Source organism: Panthera uncia, chromosome E1 (genome assembly GCF_023721935.1).
Source record: "Panthera uncia isolate 11264 chromosome E1, Puncia_PCG_1.0, whole genome shotgun sequence".
NCBI lineage: Eukaryota > Metazoa > Chordata > Mammalia > Carnivora > Felidae > Panthera > Panthera uncia.
In genome coordinates this window covers 33,068,975-33,087,218 of record NC_064814.1, presented here as the reverse complement: position 1 = coordinate 33,087,218, position 18,244 = coordinate 33,068,975, and the positions used below count along the sequence as shown (strand labels likewise).

Genomic DNA, 18,244 nt, shown 5'->3' with positions numbered 1-18,244 from the left:
CCATCAAATCCAAATGATTAAAGACACCATGGGGTACCTTCCATTCAGTAAAATACCAAGAAATTTTTTTTTTTTTTTAATGTTTATTTTTGAGAAAGACAGAGACAGAATGAAAGTGGGTTAGGGGCAGAGAGAGAGAGGGCGACACAGAATCCAAAGCAGGCTCCAGGCTCTGAGCTGTCAGCACAGAGCCCGACGCGGGGCTCCAATTCACAAGCTGTGAGATCATGACCTGAGCCGAAGTCGGATGCTCAACCGACTGAGCCACCCAGGGGCCCCAAGAAATTTTTAAAAATAATATGGCAGATCCACAAGTAACTAAAATGGAAAGACTGAAGGCACATTAAGTGAAAAAAATAAGCTGTCAAATACATCAGTATTATATTTGTGTGTTGAGAGGAAAAACACATACACATATAAAACTACAGAAAAAACACGGAAAGACAATACCTTATTGGCAAGTAGTCAATTCTAGGAAGAGGTAGTAGAGAGATTAAGAGTGGTCATGGGTAACTTCTGCTCTATTTAGAGGGTTTAGAGGGTTTCTATGACTTCTAGGACTAGAAGGACAGTAAGATGAAGATAGTATCTATCACCAGATCAAAGAAGCCTGGGATGCTGTTACAACATTAGTGGGATCTGCTCAGTGGACCACGGAAGAAGAGGCTATTAATGGGTCGCAGAACTGCTGCTGGAATTGACTCAAAAGAAGGGTGGGGAAATCTGCCAGCTTCTTTCCTCATTTCATGAACCAATCTTTTGTTAGTGCCTACCTTAGCCAAATCCAGAAAACAACTGGGCCTAGTCAAATCATCACTTTAAACTTATACAATGTTATTTGTCATTTATAGCTCAATAAAGCTGGGGGGGAAAAAAAAACACCATGTAAAAAGCAAAGGAGCCTAGGAAATGTAATACCCTGCAATACAGAACAGAGTAGGGAAAAGGCAGGGATAGATCTGACAGCAAACTGGCTGACTAGCACAGTCAGTTATCAATGTGTGCCCTACTTCCTATATTCTGTGGCAGCAGATAATACATATGGTGGCTCAAAATCTACTTTAAGTCTTATTGAAGAATTAAATAAGAGAACCTGATTTGAGGGAAGTGGAGGGGAATTAGAAGTACGGAATACAATAGGGGGTGAGGGGTGGGGGTAAAAGATTAGAAACACTGTTACTTCCTAGAGGGGCAAATTTACCAAAACAAGTCATATGTACGGATTATATAAAATTTCATTATATCAATTCCCTCTATGCCTGGGAAGAATTTCTGGAAATATGAGACAAAGTTTTTAAGAAATAAAAGTTCAGCTCAGAGACCAAGAATTAAATTTATACTACCAATCAATATGCATTTTGAGTGTCTTCTTCTAAAATCATTTTTTAAAAAATGTGTATTTATTTTGAGAGTATGCATGTGCGAGTGGAGGAGGGGCTGAAAGAGAGAGAGAGAATGAATCCCAAGCACACTCCACACTGTCAGTGCAGAGCCTGACACAGGGCTCAATCCCACGACCCTGAGATTAAGACCTGAGCCAAAATCAAGAGTTAGACGGTTAACTGACTGAGCCACCCAGGCAGGCATCCCATTCTAAAACCATTTTAGACAAATATACCTAAAACCCACATCTTTCAAAAAGAATAAAACAAAAGTCTAGGTTAGCAACTAAAAAAGAATTGCTGCTTGATAAAAATGCCAATATATGGAAAGAAAAGCCTAACTTCATTTAAGCACTTTACTGGTCTTAGACCAGAAATTGGCAAACTTTTCCTATAAAGGACCAGATGGCAAATATTTTAGGCTCCAGAGGCCATATAGTCTATGTTGCAACTACTCAATTCTGTGAAAGCAGCCATAGCTGACATGTAAATGAACAGGTGTGGCTCTGTTCCAATAAATCTTTATGGACATTAAAATCTGAATTTCATAGAAGTTTCACATGCACAAAATACTCTTTGATTTTTTTTTTTTCCATCTATTTAAAATGTAAAAGTCACTTTCAGCTCACAGGCCATATGAAAACAGGCAGTGAACCTAATGTGACCAATGGATCACAGTTTGCTGATCTCTGGTATCAGACAAATATGTGATGGAGCTCTACATTTTAAGACTAGGTTTGGGTCTTAAAACCACCCAAGTGGCTGTGGTATTTAACCATTTTAAACTGTTAAACAAGAGCTAATCTGTCCATATTTTTATTCCAACCTATCAGCAACAGAAACAAGTTTTTAACAAAGTTGTCAGACATTACACAGCCTCTAACCCAAAGAATCTATGTAAATACATTTAATCTACATAAAAACATACCAAAGCACTTCAGAGTCTGTCACAGTAATCACACAGAGCTAATATAAGAAAAACCTTGGCCCTAACATACAAGTATTCCATTCCTTTGGCTCACATCTGTGACAAAAGAGTGGCCAACTATTAGCTCACAAGTTCTGGTAAGGGATGCCAATGTCATTATTATTATCATTATTATTTTTTACAAGACTGCAAACGCATCTTTCATATTAGAATAAATTAATAAACTTTAGGCAATATAATCTGAAAGCCTCTGATAACCAAATCTCATCAAAGTTTCCAATATATAAATACAATTGCCAAAAGAATTCCAAGTTCATCCATTCTTCTACCAATCTTTAACCAATACAGTCTATTAGAAAGCTTGTACTTTTATAGTACAGCTTCAATCCCTTGCAGAATCGTTTTTTCTGATCTTATTTCAGCATTTCTTTCACATATAATTTGCCCAAAAGGATAAGAAATTTCTGCACAAAACCCAAAACCATATTTACTATAAAAAGGATCGCAGAAACTTTCATCTAGTGTATCATATATCATCTTTTTTATGAGAACCCATGGGAGAAATTTCTCCAGCCCAGTGCCATCTATGAACTCTTTTCAAGAGACTTCTGTGCTTTTACCTTATAGATACTATATATACCACAATCCAGTATAAAATTCTCTTTTATTTAGCTGTAAAACCAAGCCTTCACAGTTCAGCTCTGGTAAGGACTATGGCATACATTTGTATGTACTTGCATAATCAGTTCCAAATTATTAAATTTTTTTCCCCTCAAATTTTCTTTTGAAAACAATCCTAACACACTATGTTTAGGTAAGCTAGCTAAAACTGAGATGTATTCAGTAGCATAAGAAGCTACAACACACAAATATATAGGCATCGATCAACTGGGGGGTTGGGGGTACTACCTCAAACAGCTGCAATTTGTTCTTTGTGTTGCTTCTACAAAATCCCAGGATGCTATTTTATCAGGTATCTCTTCTTCAGATAGACCACCTGATGAAGCTGAATATTTCCTCCTAAGATTTGAAATTATAAAATTCTTTAGAATTCATGAAGTTTCCCATAACCGTGAATTAAGCATTAAAATTGAATTTTTAAAGTTTTTAAATTAAAGCCGTACAAACGACTGTTTATACTTTAAACATCTTCTATTTATAAAGTAATTACCAACATGCAATTTTTAAACTTGAAAATGAAAACACATACTTGTTCTGTGCTCTGTTCATATTGCACTCTTGCCAAACTCTATCCACCACATGATTTGCTAATTTTCTGGGTATTTTCCCACCATGGTGGCTAGTACTATCAGAGTTGAAGCCATCAGATACTGAAGAAAATTTGACCCACTTCTGGGCTGACTGAGGATCAACTGAAAACAAACCAAAAAGAATAGGCTATAGGAGAATAAAAGTAGATTTAAAGTAACATTATTTGTGGGGTTTTGTTTTTTACTTGTTAATTTGTGTTACAACATACTCCACTGTTATCTGGTAGGTCTACTTATATCTTGAAGCCAAAAAGCATGTTCCTTTATTTAGAACACAGAAAGCTAAAAATCTGAACAGAGGATGTAAACTTGATGGTAGTGTTATATCAGTGTTGACTTCCTAACTTTGAGGATTAAATGGTAGTTATATAGGACAGTGTTCCTACATTTGGGAAATACAGAGTACTTAGGCGTAATGGGGCATCATGTCTGTAGCTCATTCTCAAATGGTTCAGAAAAAGACCAATGATAATGAATGTATACATACAAAAAGGGTGATGGAACAAATGTTTAGTTTGGGAATCTGAATGAGGGAGTTCTTTGTATTGTACATGCAAACTCTTCAATAAGTCTCAAATTACTTCAAAACAATTTTTTAAATGTTGATGTATTCAAAATAACAGATATGTAACTAGTGCTAATCAAACAGATCAGTACAATACCTGTTTGGACTTCCTCAGGAGATGTAGGTGGTGTAAGAGTAACTGAAGACATAGCAGGATCTCTTGTGGAAGCAGGCACTTGGTGGACACCCAAGCAAGAAGCTGAACAATGAGAGGATCCCACAGAGCTAGGAGTGGGAATGTCTGACTGAGGGACTAGAACAAAGCATGCTGGGTAGATCATTCGGACACCAGCTGAAAGGCAAAAATAATAGGCAAGAAAATCAATTACCACTGTGATTGTAGTGGGATTAGTTTCACTCAAAAGTACTGTAATGGAAAAGTACATATGATTATATAATGTTTAAATAAAATTAAAATATATTTAATATATTTTTATAAACATATGCTCCTTTTGGCATAAAGTTTTTCTGGAATAAACCAGGAGAAGCTCTTAATACCTTCAATGGTTACCTTCAGTAACCTAGAAGAAACTTAGAAGAAAGCAGCTTTCTCTTTTCATTTTTGGATTTTCTAACCATGAGTATTACTTTTAAATCTTTACTTGCAAATCTGACAAATTATATTGTGTATTACTTTTAAAGAATTTTTAAGTTTAACAACAGGTAATCTGGGCACTCAATAATGGACCAGGGGCACATGGGAGGCTTGTTCAGTTAAGCTTCCAACTTTGGTTCAGGTCGTGATCTCATGGTTCATGAGTTCAAGCCCCATGTCAGGCTCTGCACTGACAGCACAGAGCCTGCTTTGGATTTTCTATCTCCTTTCTCTGTACCTCCCCCACTTGTTCTCACTCTCTCAAAAATAAACATTAAAAAAAGGAATTATGGGCCATCTTCTGCTTTCTTCTTTATATATCTCTTTTTATGAAAACCTAATATGTTTATGCTTTGTTTCTGGTTTTGTCACAACTACTCTGGCAGAAATGCATTTATTGAAATTCAATACTGGTATTCTTTTTATTTAAAAAACTCAAGGCAATTTTCATATACATAACATTCCCATAAGACTCCATTAAACACTGTTGCAAACTCTAATACTAATTATCTGCTCAATTATACATTCTCCACAACCTCCCATCTTTATCCCATTGTTAGGCTTGGCTGTGTGACCTGCATGCAATATAGACCAGACTCCAACAGAAGCTTAAAACAGAAGCAGCCTCTCTTTTTTTCTGCCCTTTGCCTCAAGATTAGCATGTCCCAAATATAGTTTATCTTGTTAATCTGGGTCCCTAAATGAGAAGACACAGGGTAGAGTCAATATGAAAAGAGTTGACCCGGGCAGAGCAGATCAAACCCACAAGTTCTTTAGGTACATTTTCTACCTTTTAAAAGTTACCAGAGGCAACAGTTTTAAGAAATGTGAAAATACTACATAACACAGGTTGTCAACTTTCCAGCTTCCAAATGTTATTTATTCACAATTATTTTCTTTGCAATGATAAGCTTTGCAAGCTTACCTCTAGGTGAAATATGTTTCCTTGCCCCAATGACTTTGGCATGGCAAAGTGACTAGTTCTGCCTAATGGAGTGTGAGCAAATGTAACATACATCATATCCTAGCAGAAGCTTTAAATACACTTACATGATACACTCAGTCCTTATTATTCCTCTGTTCTTGTAAGAACAGCATGTCCCAGATACTGGGTACTCATTGAACCTAGGTTGCAGAATGAGAAGATACAAGGAGCCAAACCACAACCAAGCTGCAGTCTTTATGTAATGTGAGGAGAAAATAAAGGAGAAATAAATGTTTAATGTTGAAAGCCACTGAGGTATATGAATTGTTTATTATTCAACAAAATCTAACTAATACATATAGTCACATATTTTTCCCTTAGAATTAATACTCAGAATCCATACCAACAAGAACTTCTACTGCAGCTAAAGAATCATCTTCCCAATCCATATCTTCCTGTTTTTCTTCAGACATCTCCTTTAAGCAAGATGAGATAGGATAGAACTGTTTCCATTCACCAATCAATTTTTTTGTAGCTGAATCAGACATCTTGAATGCTTGTCCTGTGAGTGTGCCATTTAGTCCAAATGGGCTTAAGATTACTAGAAACCCAAGAGACATGAAGTAAGTAACTAAAGACTGTTATACCAAATAAGATCACACAGAATAGTCTGACAAGTAATTGTGCAATTCTAAAAAAGAAAAGGAAACCCAAAATGATCATTCCAGAGAAAATTCACTGTATTTCATTATTGTGAAGATAAACCACAATATTGAATTTATTATAAAATCTTAAAATTTAGGGGTGCCTGGGTGGCTCAGTCGGTTGAGTGTCTGACTTCGGCTCAGGTCATGATCTCACGGTTCGTGAGTTTGAACCCCGCATCAGGCTCTGTACTGACGGCTCGGAGCCTGGAGCCTGCTTCAGATTCTGTGTCTCCCTCTCTCTCTGCCCCTTCCCTGCTCGTGCTCTTTCTCTGTCTCTCAACAATGAATAAACGTTAAAAAAAATTTTTTTAATTTTAAATCTTAAAATTTCGTTCACTCAAAAATCTCACATAGATAGAATTTCAACATGAGTTGGGGATATATGTACATCCTTCAACTTCTCTTGATTTCTACTAAGAAAGCAATTTGAGAAAACAAAATAATGTGTGTGTACACTTATTATGTTCTGCCATGTAAATTTTAAAAAAGGAAATACTAGGCTTAGAATTAAAACAAGAACACACTGCCAGTCCTTAAAAATAAATCAGCAATTGTGTATAAATATTATTAAAGTCCCTGTGTACCAACATTAAAAATGGCTTATGTGACTGCAAACAAAAGATGACCTTGAAAACATGAACATGTATATCTGCTAAATGCTATTTAAAAGAACACTTTAAAATATACTATCATTCATGCACAAAAATTTTTTCAAATAATATTTGTATTAAAAAACTTGCTTCATTGACTTGTTTTCACTGACTTAAAACTCTAATACGGAAGAAGAAAATAAACTACGTTAGAATCATCGCTAGGCTAAAGATCAGGGGAATTCTCATTAATTCCAAAATTTAAGATTACCAACTATAATAAGAATTTTCCTGAGACAAATGAAATATCTAAGCCAATAAAATAATCTACCTTGAAATGGACTATTAGACTGTTGAGCAAGGGTGATATGCTCTTCACTAAGAAGGTATACAGGTTGATGTTGGTTAATTTCCACACTGGTACAAACATTGCTGTCTCCATGCAAGAAAAAGGTGAAAGAGCAGGACAAGTGTTCACTAACAAAGAAGAAAAAGTTATATTTTAGTGATGATTAATAGCCAAAAAATAAGTTAACTTGCTTTTCTTTATTAATAAGTTATACTACAAAAACGCACATTCTCTTTAACCCAGAAATTCTACTTCATCATCTGAAGGGGAGAAAAAAAACAAAACAAAAAAACATCACAGATATGAGCCAAGATTTAAAGAAATGTTCTTCATAGCACTGTTTACAGTAGAAAGAACTAAATAAAGGAATCAGTAAACAAGTTAGGTACACCCACACATACCATTATAATATAGCCACCAAAATAAGTATAGGTGGAGTAAAAGGGGAGTGAGTTTAATGGAAAGGACAGGCTACCAAAATGGTATAATCTCAATTTTTTAAGAAAGGTTCCCTCGGTGAAAAAAAATCTAGGCGTGCAATAGAATTAAGGATGACCTAATTTTTATTTTTATTTTCTCTTCTATATGAGAAATTAAATACAACTATATTTTCTCATTTTTTTATTTCTGAAATTGGGCTGCATACCATTAGTCAAGCATTTAATGTACTGCCCTCCCCTGACCCCCAATGATAAGGTACTTTAAAGCCATGATGGGTCTCACAATTGAAGGCATCCTAGAATCAAAGTTATATGCAGAACATCTTATGATATTTAGATATGGCTGGTAAAATGAAAGTTCCCAAGAGGAAAGCACATGTATCCTTATGATAAAACTTAGAAAGGTCAAATGGACCAGAAGAGGAGACTGTACATTAAGAAGAATCCACTTTTCTTATTTCTTCTCCGCACATTTATCTTAAGAATTTGTCTTAAAGAACTAGTTCTTTAAAATATAACCATTAATAAACTAAAAACCTGTTGTATATTTCTGTAAACCCTCTTGAATTATTTCTGGACAAGTCAAGGACACAATAAATTAAGTTATATTAAAAGTAATAATAGAGCTAAGAAAGTGCGAAAACAAAAAGTCAGAAGGAGGTGAAGAGTAACGCAGAGCTGATAATTTCTTCATTACACACACACACACACACACACACACACACACACACACACAATGGAGGCAAAAGATTGTCTGAAGCTGATAAAAATAGCAAGAAACTGAAATTTAAGCATATCACTCAAGTTAAAAAGATAACCAACAGAAAAACTGACAAAAATACAGCTAATAAAGCAAATCATCTTTCATGGTAAAGAATCAGATACTGTCTAAAGTTAGTTAATCAAGGCCTAGAGGTACAAGCATCGCTGGAATTATGGCAGTAACCACCAGAAGTAGTAAGCAAAAAAGTTAAAACACGAAAAATAGAAAACTAAACCTGGTTACTTCTAGGGAATTGTACTGTTTAAATTATATTAATTTTACCTTCTTAAAAATTATGAATTCTACAATGATTACTGTATCTTTCCCCACCCCAGTAGCTTCTGTTGCTTTTTTTTTTTAAAAACAAATTTATTTTTGGAATAACTTTAAGTTTACTGAAAAGCTGCAAAAGTATCACAAAGAGTTGTCATATACCCTTTACCCAGTTTGCCCTAAAGTTAAACATTTCACAGAATCATGCTACATTTGTCAAGCAGGTAATTAACACCAGTACATTAATTCCAGTCATTTTGGATTTTCCACTTATGGCATTTTTCCTTTTCAGGATCCAATCCAAGATACCACACTGCATTTAACCTCCCTCCCCTGCCTTACTGATAAAGCCAAACAGTTTTTTAACAGGAAATAAAAGTATCTGAACTATTTTAATAAATATATTAAGCTTGTTTCTCATCTGACTGAAAGACTAATCCTATTGGAACAGCTACTGCTTGAGTAATTACAAAGCCTACAGACATTTGCTTTGGAGTAAGAGTAAAATCTAAAATAATCACCAAGATAAGAGTCTTAACTAATAACTTTGAGAACTGTCCTTCCAAAGGCAGACCGTTGCTAATGCCCATTTAAAGTAAACTCAATTTTATTACTGCTTTCCAGCAGTATTTTCCAGCACTGGTAAGGTACCTATACTGTAAAACATACAAAAAACCTACCAAACATAAACCTAACTCCAAATGCTTAAAGCACCCACCCACATTCAAAAGAACTCTGCATTAAACTTAGTTTAATATTCAGATCTAAGCTACCAAGTGAAAGCAAGTATTATTCCTTTATTCAACAAATATTTTATGGCTAAGCACATGGCACTATGCTAAGCACACATTAAAGTTATGCTAAGTGCTATAAAAAAAGGTACAAGATGCTATGAGAATGTCTTAAGACCTAGATAATGAAAATAAACTTTAATTCCTATGCAGAAAAGAATCAACTTGGTACCCTGGGTAACAACATAAAAGTTATTCTTATGTTTCATGGTACCGATTTCTTCCCCAACCTCATCTCTTTACTAGTCTTCCTTTATAATACTTTCCCTTCTCCCTCAACTGGTCTCTCTGCAGTTCCTTAAATATACCAGGCCTTTATACCTACTGTTACTCAATCTGAAACACTCTACACATCTACATTCACCTTCATTAGGTTTTTTGTTCAGATACCTCATAGGTGCAATCTTCACTGACCACCCTACTTTAAACTGACCCACAATTCCTCTTCTGGGATTGATTTTGTTTGGCTAAGAAATCACAATCTAACGTGTTACACAGTTTATTTATTTCTTATAGTCGTCCCAGAACATAAGCTCTAAAGGAGGAAGAATTTGTCTCCTTTGTTCAATGTTGTATCCTCAGATTTCAGAATAGGTCCTTAACACATAGTAGGTATGCACTAAATACTATAGGATAAATTCTGTATCTGAGCTACTTACTTCTTTTTTAAAAATATTTATTTTGAGGGAGAGAAAGAGCACGTGAGGGAGGGGCAAGGAGAGATGGAGAGATAGAAAGATAGAATCCCAAGCAGGCTCCACACTGTCAGCACAGACGGACACAGGGCTCCAACTCACGAACCACAAGATCCTGACTTGAACCGAAATCAAGAGTCAGAGGCTTAACCGACTGAGACAGCCAGGCATCTCTGAACCACTCATTTCTAATCAAACATTCCTTTTCTTACCAAGTCTCTACCTATATAGCTGTCCAAGCCAGACATGTAAATCACACTAAACTTTTCTTTTTTCCTAAACTCCCTATAATTAACTAAACCATCAGCAATTCCTACTGATTCTATTTCTTTAAGTATCTATGATTTGTCAATTGTCTTTTTAAGGTCTGAATAACTATTAAAATCTCTAATTTATCTTTTCACTGCTGCCAGCAATCTTCCTAAAAATTAATTCTGATCACATAACTGGCAGGCTCAAAATCAATAGTTCCCCAATGCCTTAAGGACAGAAAACAACAACAAAAAAACACCTTAGCACAGCACTTTAGACCCTTCAGAATCTGATCCTTGCCTAACTCTCCAGGCAGAGGGATTTAATCCACTAAGAACCCCTCCTTTGTTTACCCCGAATTCCTCCCGACTTCTTCATCATTCTCCAACACTCCTTTAAACATTATCTCTGTGTTCCTATAATAGTCTATGCTTATCATAGTATTTATTGTAACACTACTATTACTTATTTAACTAATTGAATTCCTGCCATGTTGTAAATTCCTTGATAGAAAAACTGTAACTTTAATATTTGTAGAAAATTGAGTTATTGGTCCCAATTCTTCACTCCTCTTTCATTTCTTCAATCACAGTAAAAAACACAACATAAAATGTATCATCTTAACCATTTTTAAGTGTGCTGTTCAGTAATGTTAAATATATTCCTATCATTCTGAATTAGATCTCCAGAACTTTTCATTATGTAAATCTGAAATTACACCCATTAAACAACAATTCCCTCTTTTTACATCATCTCAGTCCCTGGCAATCACCATTCCACTTTCTGTTTCTACAAATTTGAGTACTTTTCTTTTTTTAAGAAGGCTCCACACGCAGAGTGAAGCCCAACGTGGGGCTTGAACTCATAACCCTGAGATCAAGACCTGAGCTGAGATCAAGAGTTGGACACTTAACCAAGCAAGCCACTCAGGCACCCAGAATTTGACTACTTTAGATCTACTTCATGTAAGTAGAGTCATACAGTTTTTGTCTTTGTGACTGGCTTTTTTCACTTAGCATTAATATCAAGGTTGATACATGGTGTAGCATGTGACAGGATTCCTTTCCTTTTACATGGTAAATAAAAATCCACTGTGTACATAACACATTTTGCTTAACCATTCATCCATCAATGGACATTTGGGTTGTTTCTACCTCTTGGCTATTGGGAAAAGCGCTGCTATGAACATGGGTGTGCAAATCTCTTCAAGATCCTGCTTTCCTGTAGTCATCAAGATAGTATGGTACTGGCACAAAAACAGACACATAGATTAATGGAACAAAATAGAAAACAAAAAATGGACCCAAACTATATGGTCAACTAATCTTCGGCAAAGCCAGAAAGAATATGCAATGGAAAAAAGACAGTCTCTTCAACAAAAGGTGTTGGGATTGGTGGACAACAACATACAGAAGAATGAAAATGGAACATTTTCTTACACCATACACAAAAATAAATTCAAAAGGGATGAAAGACCTAAATGTGAGACAGGAAACCATCAAAATCCTAGAGAACATAGGCAGCAACCTCTCTGACACTGGCCATAGCAACCTCTTACTAGACACATCTCCAGAGGCAAGCAACACAAAAGCAAAAATGAACTACTGGGACTTCATCAAGACAAAAAATCTTCTGCACAGTGAAGAAAACAATCAAAAAAACTAAAAGGTAACTGTTCAGAATGGGAGGAGATATTTGCAAACAATATATTGGATAAAGGGTTAGTATCCAAAATCTATAAAGAACTTATCAAACTCAACACCTAAAAAAAACAAATAATTCAGTTAAGAAATGGGCAGAACAGGGCACCTGGGTGGCTCAGTCAAACATCTGGCTTCGACTCAGGTCATGATCTCACAGTTCATGAGTTTGAGTCCCACATCAGAAGAGCTCGAGTCCCTCTTCAGGTGAGCCCTGCTTCGCTCTTTTTCATTCTTTCTCTCCACCCCCCTCCACCCAGGACTCTCATCTCTCTGCCCCTCACTCACTTGTGCTCTCAAAAAAAAGGAGGGGGGGGTGCAGAACACATGAACAGACATTTTTCCATAAAAGACATACAGATGGCTAACAGACACATGAAGAGATGCTCACCATCACTCATCATCAGGGAAATACAAATCAAAACTACAATGAGGATCATCTCACACCTGTAAGAGTAGCTAAAATTAACACAGGAAACAACAGATGTTGGCAAGGATGCAGAGAAAGACAAACCCTCTTACACTACTGGTGGGAATGCATACTGGGGCAGCCACTCTGGAAAACAGTGTGGAGGTTCCTCAAAAAGTTAAAAATAGAACTATCCTACAATCTAGCAATGGCACTACTAGGTATCTACCCAACAGACACAAAAATACTAATTCAGAAGACACACCTCAATGTTTACAGCAGCATTATCAACAATAGCCAACTATGGAAAGAGCCCAAATAGCCATCTACTGATGAATGGATAAAGATATGGTTTATACATATATACAATGGAATATTACTCAGCCATGGAAAACAAGAATGAAACCTTGCCGTTTGCAATGATGTGGATGAAGCTAGAGTGTGTTATGCTAAGTGAACTAAGTCAAAGAAAAATACCATATGATTTCCCTCATGTAGAATTTAAGAAACAAAACAGGTGAACATAGGGGGAAAAAAAGAAAGGCAAAACATAAAACAGACTCAGCTACAGAGAATAAACTGAGGATTGCTAGAGGGGAAGTGGGTGGGGGAATGGGCTAAATGGGTGATGGGTATTAAAGAGGGCACTTGTCGGGGCGCCTGGGTGGCGCAGTCGGTTGAGCGTCCGACTTCGACCAGGTCACGATCTCGCAGTCCGTGGGTTCGAGCCCCGCGTCAGGCTCTGGGCTGATGGCTCGGAGCCTGGAGCCTGCTTCCGATTCTGTGTCTCCCTCTCTCTCTGACCCTCCCCCGTTCATGCTCTGTCTCTCTCTGTCCCAAAATAAATGAAAAAAAAAAAAAATTAAAAAAAAAAAAAAAAAAAGAGGGCACTTGTCATGATGAGCAATGGGTGTTAAATGTGAGAAATCACTGAATTATACTCTTGAAACAAATATTACACTACATGTTAACTAACTAGAATTTAAATAAAAACTTGAAAAAGAAAAAAGACAAGATCCTGCTTTCAATTCTCTTAGAAGTAGTATTACTGGATCATATAGTTCTATTCTTAATTTTTTGAGGAACCTCCATAAGGTTTTCCAGAGCAGTTGTAGCATTTTACAATCCCACCAAGAGTGCACCAAGGGTTCCTATTTCTCTACCCTCACTAACCTTTGTGATTTTTTTTTTTTAATAGTAGCCATCCTAGCAGATGTGAGGTGGTATCTCATTGTGGTTTTGACTTGCATTTCTCGGATTTGTAATGTTGACCATCTTTTTTTTTTTTTTTTTTTCAATATGCTTATTGACCCTCTGTATATCTTCAAAATGTCTTTTCAAGCCTTTTGCCCATTTTTAAATTGGGTTACTTGACTTTTTGTTGTTGAGTTGTAGTTCTTCATACATGCTGGATATTAATGCCTTAACGGATATATGATTTGCAAACATTTTCTCCCAATCCATAAATTGCCTTTTCACTGATTATGTCCACTGATGCACAAAGGTATTTAAGTTTGATATATTTCAGTTGTCTATGTTTGCTTTTGCTGCCTATGCTTTTGATGTCATAACCAGGAAATCATTAGCAAATCTGAAGTCATAAAGCTTTCTCCCTATTTTCTTCTACAAGTTTTATTGTTTTAGGTCTTAGATTTTTAATCCATTCTGAGTTCATTTTTGTATGTAATGTAAGATAAAGGCCAACTTAATTCTTTTACCTGTGGATACTAAGTTGTCTCACTGCTCTTTTCCCCAGAGTGGTACTGCCACCCTTGCAAAGATCATTTGAATACATACATACAAGCTTATTTCTGGACTTTCTATTCCATTGATTTACATGTCTGTATGCTAGGACCACACTGGGTTTTTTTTGTTTTAAAATTTGTTAATGTTTATTTATTTTTGAGCATGAGCCAGGGAGGAGCAGAGAGAGAGGGAAACACAGAATCCAAAGGAGGCTCCAGGCTGTCAGCACAGAGCTCGACACAGATCTCGAATCCACAAACTGAGATCATGACCTGAGATGAAGTCAGATGCTTAACCGACTGAGCCACCCAGGCGTCCCAATACCACACTGTTTTGATTACTATAGCTTTGTAATAGGTTTTGCTCACCCTTTTTTTGTTTTTAAAGATTTTATTTTTAAGTAATCTTTAAACCCAAATGTGGGGCTCAACTCACAACCACGAGATCAAGAGTCGCGTGCCTCACCAACTAAGCCAGCCAGGGACTCCACTCACCCTCTTTTATCCAGGCTCTTTGGTGTGACATTGTAGTTCCTCCCATTAGAGGTGAAATATACCTCCCCAACCTGACTCAGGCTTGCTTTGTACTTGCTTTGGCAAGCAGAAGCTTAAAACATGCATATGCAGTCTGGATTGCCCTCCAGTGCTTCTTTCATTCCCATGAGAATTATATAAAATATACCTTTACCCAACCTGCAGTTCACAGTGTGGACTAGATTGGCTAACCCCTAGCTGACGAGCAGGCACGTTACTGAAAACACAGAACTGCTGTTACACCTCCATGTTTTGGGGGTGGTTTGTTACACAGCAATGGCCAATACAGAAATTGGAAACAAAAGTGAGGTGCTACCATGACAGAAATCTAAATATGTGGCACTAACTTTAGGATGAGATTAGCAAGGAACACGACACTGAAAACTGATGAGGAAATTATTTTAGGGGGTTGGGAAAATGATGACCCATGTTATGTAATGGAGAAATACATCATAGAACTGTTGCCTGAAATAATCTAGAAGACAGAAAATATACCTAATGAATTTAAAGAGTTGGGAGAACAGATCAAGTCAAAATGTAATTTGATTGTTACTAGCTATACTCCATAAGGTACTAAAAGACAGAGATAAGCTCAGGAAAAAACCTGATGGTTTGCAAGCATAATTTATAAAGATACAGACAACCCAGAAACTGTAGGCTAGAAAATAATACTATTCATTAACAAAGTGATGGTGTGGCCTATATATAACACTGCTTCAAAGAAAACACAAGATCAAGAGTGATTCTAATACCCTTTGTTAAAAATACATGATTCTTGATACCAGTTGAAACATTAAGATTTTTAAATATCACTCCTAGGCCTCAATACATTTTTCTCAAAGAAGGTATCTAAAGTAAACAAGTATATATGCAATATTTTGTTACTATATGTGGGAATACATAGATAGCTATATTTGTACTTTTCTTTCTTTGTCCTCTTTCCTGACACAGTTCTTCTATAATTGTTAAGGCTGAGTAATAGGGCATATAAATATAATTTCTAAACAGCATTTTTGTCTTAGCCAACCATTAATGTTTAATTTCTGAGAGAGATTGGCCCATTTTAAAACAGACAGATAATTTTCAAAGCATTTCTCTCTCTAAACAATAAAAAAAGGACAAAATGCTAAAAAAAAAAAAAAAACTTAAGAAAATTCATATTCAACTGGTTAGAATGACTATATATATATTTTTTTACCATTACAAGGTTTTTTGTTTTTTGGTTTTTTAAATTTTTTAAATTATTTAATTTAAGATAAAAATAAATATTTTTGAGAGAAGGGGTGGGGGGTGTAGAGAGAGAGGGAGACAGAATCCAAAGCAGACTCCAGGCTCTGAGCTGTCAGCATAGAGCCCAACGTGGGGCTTGAACCCACGAACCATGAGATCATGACCTGAGCCGAAGTCAGACGCTTAACTGACAGAGCCACCCAGGCGGCCCATTTTTGGTTTTTTTTTGTTTTGTTTTGTTTTTTTTACGGGATTTTCAGGAAACTTTAGAAGACAAATATTTCTCAATAAATGAGACAAAATTTAAGAGTTTACTGGGGAATTACTAAGAATACTTACATCAAAAAAAATATTAAGTGACTCTAGCAAGAATGATTACACAAAGAAATTGTAATTTGGTTAGTTTTAAAGATCAATTAAGTATTTTACAAAAATGATTATGAATGCTATGTGCTTATTCAGTAACTGAATAGTAAATTTTAAAATCTGACTTGCAAATACTTTCAAGAACATTTGCATGTGTAAGCAACAACCTAAAACAGTCTCATGTTCTTTATCCTTAAAAGACTAAGAGGATAGGAAACTTGAATTTTATATCCTACTCCCTGTTTTTAATCAGTGAAGTATAGGGCACCTGGGTGGCTCCGTGGGTTGAGCATCTGATATTGGCTTAGGTCATGATCTCACAGTTAGTGAATCTGAGCCCCCCATATCAGGCTTGCTGCTGTCAGCACACTTCGGATCCTCTTCCCCTTCTCTCTCTGCCCCGGCCCTGCTCACGCTCTCTCTCCCAAAATATATAAATATAAAAAAAATTTAGGGAAAAAAAAATCAGTGAAATATAGTTCTTAAAAATACAGTTTGACTATGTTTCATTTCGTATGTAAATGTTAAATGAGAATAAAAAAGGAAACTCAAAATTGATTTTGTCATGACATAAAAAGCAAATAACATGCCTCAAGTTTTTCCTAAAAAGATTACTATAATTTGGAAAATGTTTTTTAAAAAGTACACTACTTATATTCTATTAAATATTATTTAGGAAAATAAACAATCTGGTATATACAAACACCATGGTCTGTAAAATGAAGGTCCAATATAGGCTTTCCATTATGTACAATGAGTACTTAACCCTCATAACTCTTAATTCACAAAAACTTGGCTGATGTAAAAAAATTTGTCTCCAAAGGGTTTTGTAAAAACCCAACATTCCAACACACAATCTCTCAGCTGCCACTATTTATCTGTTATTTTCCTACTTATCAGCAGCTCTCCATTCCAGATGCCTATGATTAAAGAAAAATATCACCTCCTATATTGCTAGCATATGTTCCTAATATAGCCTAATCTAATTCTAATATAAAATGATTTAAAATAAATCAAATTTGTGAATACAGGAGAAAAAACTAACCATTCTTAATATGGCATAAAATTTCTAAAATTCTAAATTTCTAAAATTCTAAAAATTTCTAAAATTAAAGACAATATTCTAGTCAGAAAATATTATAGGACAAAAAAATGTTACATAATACTGCCATATTAAATTCAGAATGGCTCTTATTTCAAGGAGAAGATATTATTTATAACATCACTTAAAACATCTTTGGCACTTAGCAAAATGGAGTTAAATATGTGTAACTACAATGAGAATCCATGGTGGGACACCTGGGTGGCTCAGCTGGTTGAGCGTCCAACTCTTGTTATCAGCTGGGGTCACAATCCCAGGATCATGGGATTGAGCCTTGCCAGGCTTCGTGCTGAGCATGGAGACTGCTTGAGATTCTTTCTCTCTCTCTCTCTCTCTGCCCCTATCCCCCACTCACTCATGCACTTTCTCTCTAAAATTAAAAAAAAGAATCCAAGGTACTGCTAGCTACTATAGTTACTGCAGAGAATACCTTGTTCTCTAGGAGCTAATACTGTAATAGCCAAAACAAAAAGATGAGTGAAGCAAAAGTTTATAGATGAAACCTGAGCAAATAATCTGTTGTAGAATAGTAAACATTCCTCATTTAAGGACTGAAATTAAACAAAACATTATTTCTAAGACAAAATGAAAATATGCTTATAAACACCTATTCTAATAGTTTAATATGTACA

The 18,244-nt window shown here is 35.7% G+C and overlaps 1 protein-coding gene across 3 annotated transcripts in view; it reads right to left on the bottom strand.

Moving 5' to 3' along the window:
- Positions 1-18,244, bottom strand: part of MED13 (mediator complex subunit 13) — a 109,369-nt gene that overhangs the window by 69,167 nt on the left and 21,958 nt on the right. For all 3 annotated transcript variants that reach the window (XR_007459163.1, XM_049636528.1, XM_049636529.1), the window contains 5 exons: positions 7,295-7,440; positions 6,070-6,267; positions 4,244-4,438; positions 3,521-3,683; positions 3,220-3,330 (listed from right to left, as the gene is read on the bottom strand). Coding sequence is in view for 2 of the 3 variants with exons in the window: in XM_049636528.1 (XP_049492485.1) it covers positions 3,220-3,330; positions 3,521-3,683; positions 4,244-4,438; positions 6,070-6,267; positions 7,295-7,440 (813 nt within the window). In the remaining variant the exon portion in view is untranslated. The remainder of the gene's footprint in view (positions 1-3,219; positions 3,331-3,520; positions 3,684-4,243; positions 4,439-6,069; positions 6,268-7,294; positions 7,441-18,244) is intronic.